Source organism: Megalops cyprinoides, chromosome 25 (genome assembly GCF_013368585.1).
Source record: "Megalops cyprinoides isolate fMegCyp1 chromosome 25, fMegCyp1.pri, whole genome shotgun sequence".
Taxonomy (NCBI): Eukaryota; Metazoa; Chordata; class Actinopteri; order Elopiformes; family Megalopidae; genus Megalops; species Megalops cyprinoides.
In genome coordinates, this window is record NC_050607.1 from 1,102,644 (window position 1) to 1,109,832 (window position 7,189).

Genomic DNA, 7,189 nt, shown 5'->3' on the forward strand with positions numbered 1-7,189 from the left:
TTCTTCCACCAGCCCCCCCCGAACAAGGTTTTATGTTTGCATCCATTCAGGACTCAGAAATCACTTTTCCCCCTTTTGTGATTCAGACAGGACTCACTTGTACAGCTCCACATCACTGTGGGTTTTTCATGTAGAAAACGAGTGGCTCCTGCTGGCACTGCCCTCTGCTGCCCTCTGCTGGTGACTGACAGCCTCTCTCCCTCTCTCCCGCAGAGCGGAGCCGGTCTCGGCGGTGGAGCCGTCTCTGAACGGGCCGGCCTGACCGCCCCCCCTCAGCAGGACAGGTCGGACCCACGCTGTGCCGCTTCCATTCTACTCCAAAAACCTCTCGATGCAACTTCTGCATTTCAATAATTAATGCTGCGATGTTATTGGACCCTGCCAATCAGGACCAGTGTAGGGAGGGGATGGGGTGGGGAGGGGGTGAAGACAGGAAAAAAAAAAAAAAAAAACATCAAACAGAAAAGTCTTTTTAGCCGATGTTGACATTGTACTGTTTTAATGTAGCAGTGAACTTATGATTTCAGTCTCAAAGGATTCTGCATTTTCCCCACTTGCTGAAAAATGGGACTCTCTCCGTCCACGTCTGTCCCTGTCCCCGGTCTCCTCCTCTCCCCCCGGGTGGTAGTGGTTGTGTGTGAGTGAAAGGTAACGCACAGAGACACGCAGGACAGCTTCATCTCTTTGTCTCTTCACTGGGAGACACCGCCTCTGAACGCCGAATCTCCCCCCGCCGTCTGTGTCTGTCCTGGCAGCTCGGTGTTGCACCTCACGACCGAGACTCAAACCCGTGGCGGGGATCTGATCCCTATCAAGCCCGTTTTCACAATCCGATGTCCGAAACCTGTTCCTGGTCTGCTGTCAGCCACCATCACATCAACGTGTGGGATTCTGCGAATGACTGAATATGCTTAACAGGAAGATTGTGTGTGTGATTTTAGTACCACAGTCCTTGTTGTGCCTGAAGGCAGGTGACTTGAAGCTGGGACTTGATCATGAAGTCGTGAGCTTTAACAAGCTGGGTGTTACAGATGAGATTTTTGGGCTGGAACTGTTAATGGGCTTCTGTTTTCCTCTGTGTCTCACTGTGCTTGTCAGGTACACCCCAAAAGAAGCCACACCCTCTTATCTCAGAGAGAGAGGCACATCCCAGCCCCCACACAGGGTAGCACAGATGGTAGAGGTCTCTGCTCATGTGCAATAATTTCATTTAGCAATTTTTTAAAATAAAGAACCTTCTGCACTTTTGTGTTATAAATTAAGTGTTACTGGGAAAAATCACAGAACAGAGTCAGTATAATGTGGCAAAAGTGACATTTAATTCTACATTTAATCTCAGCCTGAGATTCGACTGAAATCAGCACATGTACATTAATTACTCTTCGCACATGGCTGTCTGTTGGCCTTGTTTGGAAGCACTGCTGTCCTGATTATACAGACTCGAGTTCATTATTGCCCCACACCACCAACAAACCAAATATTAACTTGAACATTTTTTTCATAAGCAATGTTAAGAGATTACTATGTCTCACATAATCTTTGTATATAAATTTAGTAGTGATGTAGTTCTTTTTATTTTAATGACTTTAGTCATTGCACCAGGAAAAAGCGATGCAGCAGGATTAAAGTAGGAATGTCCCATAAAATGGCATCTTGCAACAACTTAAGCTCTTATCCCCCTCCCTGAAACTAAAATGATTTGTGACAAGTTTTAGTCTAGTGACTAAATCCGATATACGCACACACACACACACACACACACACACACAAAAGTATGAAATTCGCAACCTGATGGTGTTTGTAGAATGATGAAGATTAAAACTACTAAATGTAATTAATCATTTAAATCACTGTACAGATTCTGTGGCATCCCTGTGTGAAACTGCTCTAATGTTTGGTCAAAATTGTGGTCCATCAGTGTAAACTGGGGAAAAAATACAAGAAATTTCTGTAAATCTGAACACCAGAATAAGAAGAATATGAAATAAGAATATGTCACCCGGACTGATTCTTCCTCCCTCCTGTTACCCCTGGTAGAGCGGAGTGTTCAGTGTTGCCTAGCGATGTGTGATCGCTGTATTTGGAATTCGGCATCAGTGTTGTTTTGTGCGTGCCTGTATGACCTTCAGCACAGCCTCCTTCAGGTTCATGTTATTTATTGAAGCGACTGCCACACCCTCGAGGTGTCCTGAGACTCATGGCTTTCGGGCTGAGTGTTGCATTACAAACGTTTGCACTTATATTTTTAACAAGGCATAAGATCATTTCAGACCTGTATGTGCAGCCTTTCTGTTTCCGCTCTCTCCTTCTCTTCATAAGCAGATTTATCTTTATCAGAGTCTGGCTGCCTGTAACTGCGGCTTTGCCGGCTACCAGACACACTTATGAGAGACGTCCTTTCGGAGCTCAGTTATTGGAGTAATGCCAGAATTATGCAGAATGACAGTTCACACCGTGTCTCACCTGTATCTGAACCCACTGATTTGCTTCCTGTACTGTACAGATGCTTTGTTTCTGAAAATGTAAGAGATGGTGGTTCCCAGGGAAAATTTCTTTGAAGGTTTTTCCCTCTTTATTTTCCAAAGCCAAAATGTATTGCCTATTTTATAATGTTGTAAAATCCTAGTTTTTTGTTTGTTTAACCAAATTATTTTGTGTACCATAGAAATTTAAAGTCTAATTTCAGTAAGTATGACCAGCCAAATCTTCTTGATTCTGACTCTCTCTCTTTCTCTCTCTCTCTATGCTCCGGAATACCCGCGTGTGAGAGGTTCAGTGTAAGAAATGTAATCTCCTCTGAATAAAGACGATAGTTTCCTTAGAAAGCAGTCCTGCAGCTCCTTGCTTGCCCTGGGCTCTCTGTTAGTCTTCCACAGCGGTGGGACGGTCCTGTCCTGGAGGGACACAGCAATTAGCTCAGCGTTACTGGGACAGGAAGTGGCCCTGGTGTGAAAGGTCCCTCTAAACCCTGCTGGACCCCACCCCTCCAGGAGAGGAACTCTGCCCCCTGGGCTGACCGTGCTCATTGCTTATTTGAGGAATTAGGATGTGGGGGGTCTGTTCATATTTAATTGCAGGATAAGAAGCACCGTTATGGAGCACTGTTCTCAGGCTAATGGAGCGGGCGGTGTCTGTGACAGAAAGCACACCTCCAAAGCGCTCTCTAAAGCCCTGAAAGCCAGACTGCAGCCTGCAGGAGACTGCATACCCCCACCAGCAGCTGGAACAGAGCGATTTCTGGGTTTTGATGGGAATGACTGTCAGGACTGCCCTTCCTCCATCAGTCTGAGGTCAGCTCCCTCATCTCAGCACTGCGGCAATGCAGACATGCCGCACATCCTGGGAACTGCATTCGGCTGTGGCTTTTCACCTTGGTAAAACATTACGTGAGGTAATATATTTTTGATGAAAACAGTTTATGGGCAAAAAAGGCATTTTGTTGGTTGCAAATGTAATTTGTTTAAATCAAAGGCAATAATTATATTTTTGTTATTTTGGTTCACCCCAGCATCAGTTACCTCTGAAACATGCTTCCTCTTTATAATTTTGCTGATTTTTCTTCAGAAAAAATAAAAAGATAAAATGTAAATTCAGGCATGAAGTGCATTACTTACCACAAACAGACTTTCCTCAGTGTCTCTGCTCCTGGTCACCTCATGTATTGTGTACAGGACCGCTGTTTTAATAAAGAAAAAGATATGGACACAGTTCAGTTAGGTATGCACTTTTTTGTAGAAGTTGCACTATTAAAACTTGATTTACTTTTTAATAGCAAGATGTCCTCAAAGTGCAAAGTGGTTTACACCTGGATCTTGAATGGAGGTATTACAAAGGCTTGTGGGAGCCTTCCTGTAGATGAATGTGTTTGATTGAGTACTTGGCATAATTTTGATTCTAAATGATTTTTTTGAATGAAGGGTTACGTTTTCTGAGCAAATTTATTCAGTATCATTTTCTTTATACCCTCAAAGCTCATCACAAACAACATCATGTCATCACTGCATTCCCATCATCATTACACTTTTCCAAATTTTCATATTTAACATGTGGCCCCGCAGTCTGTTATTTAGTGATTTTTTTCCCCCCCCAAGACATTATTTGCTCATAAAAATCACTTTTTTTGCTTTATCAACCCAAAGCTGTGAACTGAATCTGTGTAAAGATTTGGGTAGGGTTTTAGGGCCTGGCCTGTGGGTTTGTCTCAAACGTGTCATCCACAGCTCCTCCCAAATGTGTCCCCATCTCTGCTCTTAATGTAATCAGTTAGTATGACTGAAAAAAACTGAACTGTTGACCGAAATGCTTTTTAAAACCCACACAGCAGTTAAGAAAGGTTAAGCTCTGAAAGCCGCCTCTCTGCTGCTATTTTGGCTGCGGTGCAGAGCTGGTGTACTGTGGTATGGCAGGGTAAACCTTACACAGCTAACTGGGGCCAGGGTAATATCTGATGCACTATATTTGAACCACACTTTGTTTTGATGGTTGCCATGGAGAACTGCTTACAATTGTAATCCAAACAGGACCTCTTGGGAAGTGTGTATCCTTCCTCTGCAGTGGCCAAGATACTCAGCCAGCTCTGCTCTGAGGAGTCATGACCTCTCTCTATGCCAAGTGACATCCTAAAAATTCTCCCTCATCCCCAGTTATGAGGCTGACACATTTATACAGGCACTTTTTCCCCCTGAACCAACTGATCCAGGATCGGTTTACCCATGCCTAATATTTACCCAAAGCATTACGTGAAATATACCTGCAGTACACTCCATACACACTTCAACTTACAAAACAAACATTAAAAGCATGTACTTCTCGCTTGGGGATAACCGCTAGGTTGCATGTATTCTCATTAACACAGAACCGATCGTTACAGCAGCAATGGGCAACCTGTCATTGGAAACAAAGTAACGATCAGATTCCAGAACACTGGCACTCAGCCTGTTCTAACTGAAGTGTCCTTCACATTGTCCGTTTCCGTGAGCTTGTAGGAAATACTCTTCCCTCACAAGCCACAGGTTATATAAAGAGCGCTGAACCTGGGATGCCAGCCAAACTCTGACCAGAAGTCATCTCACAAGTAAAAACATTCTGCACATAGACGTGTTCCAACGCTGGTCATTCAAACCCATGCTGCTCTGAGCCAAGCTGAATCTGGTATAAAAGATTTCTAGGAAACCTACATTTGTCTTTCAGCATCAGCTGCATCATCCGTTTTTGCACAAACCCATACAAATGCAGACATGCTTTATGTCTTCATTATTATTTTGGTGGCCTTTCTGTTCAATTCGAATGAATTTGGGCTAGAGAAAACCCTTTACTACAAGTGTTTCAACAGTAGCTTTAGTGTGTGTCCCAAGTACTGTAATGTATGTATTTATGTATATGAGGTGCAAAAGCATCACAAGAACATTGAAAATACAAAAAATACAATGTTCTGCCTTCAAAGTCCGTGCATTTTATGATTTCTGAATCCAAGGTCTCTGTTACTTCATCAAAAGCCTTTTTGTAAAACTGATGCTGGTTGTTTCCTTTTTTGTATGAAAACAAAACTGTACCTGTTATCCACTGTCAAACTTGGGTTGTAAATTCAAATATTAAATCAATAAATATTTCAAACAATTAAGGGCTTTATATTGATTTTTTAAAGTAATTTGCATAAAGGCACGGGAAATTAACAGTTAATGCAGGGTTTGCTGGGTATGAGGTTCTGTTGACTTGGTACAATTTTAAAGTTGATCATGATGCACCTGAGGGAGAATAAAGGATGAAAGGCTTCCTGTTTCCATAAATGCAGAACTCACTGGAGTGGAGATGAGATCAGACAGTTTACACAGCTGCCAGCACTTCAGCATGAGGGAACTCCTGGCAGAATGCTGGAATGGAACGGCCAGCATGTATGTCATTCCTCAGAGGAGCAGGTCTTCTCAGTACACCCACAGACACTCCAGATTTCTGAAACAGACACAGAGGCACACAGAAACCGATCACCACTCATGTTTTAGCCGGGCTGCTGGAGACAGCAAACAGTAAAGCCTCTAAAATAGTGATTGAGTTGATCATGCCAAACTAACACATCATTGCAGATGTTTTCCAAAGGAGGTGTGTATGATTTGATTTCGAGGGTCCTGTGATCTCCTCGCAGTGATATCAGAGGGTGAGGCCTGAAACGGTCCACCGAAAGCAAAGTGTCCAGAGGGGGAGGGGAGGCCAGGTCTGACTGAGAACAATGGAGGGATTCTTTACCAGGATGCTCACCTGATAGCGGGAGCACTGTCTGTGTGACAAAGAGAGGCTCAGTACTGGGAAGCAGGGACGCGCACCAACAGCACTAACGAACATGTCCACCCACCCACACTCACGCACACACCCACACATACACACATACACACACCCCCACACTCACGCACACACCCACACATACACACATACACACCCACCCACACTCACGCACACACCCACACACTCACGCACACACCCACACATATACACACATACACACACCCCCACACTCACGCACACACCCACACATATACACATACACACACACATACACACCCCTATACACGCACACACACGCACTCACACATACACACACTCACGTATACACACTCGCATGCATGCGAATGTTCAACCCTGCATGGATGAGAAGTGAAAATGTGATTCCTGACTGGCACGGACACCAGGCAGGAGCTTGTATTGTATTCCACAACCACGCAGCTCAGACTGGACAAACCAGCTTCCTCCCATGTACACACTTGCAATAGGCCCTGGGGGTAGAGTCATTGTGTAGCTGACTGTTAGCAGGGGAACTAGGTGTAAACAGCCTTCCCTTTTTCAGGCTCCAGGCGCGATGTGAAACACAAACATCGGCTCCATTGTGCGATGGAAGCTAAAAATGTGACCCCACAGACAGCCTCCTAAACAAAACAGCCACATCCCCACACTGGGGGCACCCCTAACCCTGCACTCAGCCTGCAGGAGGGGCACAGAGAGAGCCCCCTGCCAGTGAGGCCCCTGTCTCTCAGCTTAATGCCCCACTATCCCTGCCATCAGCACCTGGTCTTTTAGAGCTTGTGTGTGTGTGTGTGTGTGTGTGTGTGTGTGTGTGTGTGTGAGTATGTGTGTGTGTGTGTGAGTGCGTGTGTGTGTGTGTGTGCGTGTGTGAGTGTGTGTGTGTGTGTGTGTGAGTGTG

At 44.7% G+C, this 7,189-nt stretch overlaps 1 protein-coding gene across 1 annotated transcript in view; it reads left to right on the plus strand.

The window, feature by feature from the left end:
- The window catches only part of LOC118771798 (serine/threonine-protein phosphatase 6 regulatory subunit 2-like), a 31,172-nt gene extending 30,720 nt beyond the window's left edge, over nucleotides 1-452 (plus strand). The window contains exon 24 of the mRNA XM_036519852.1: nucleotides 214-452. Coding sequence (XP_036375745.1) covers nucleotides 214-262 — 49 coding nt within the window. The 3' untranslated portion in view covers nucleotides 263-452. The remainder of the gene's footprint in view (nucleotides 1-213) is intronic.
- Nucleotides 453-7,189: the final 6,737 nt, after the last annotated feature.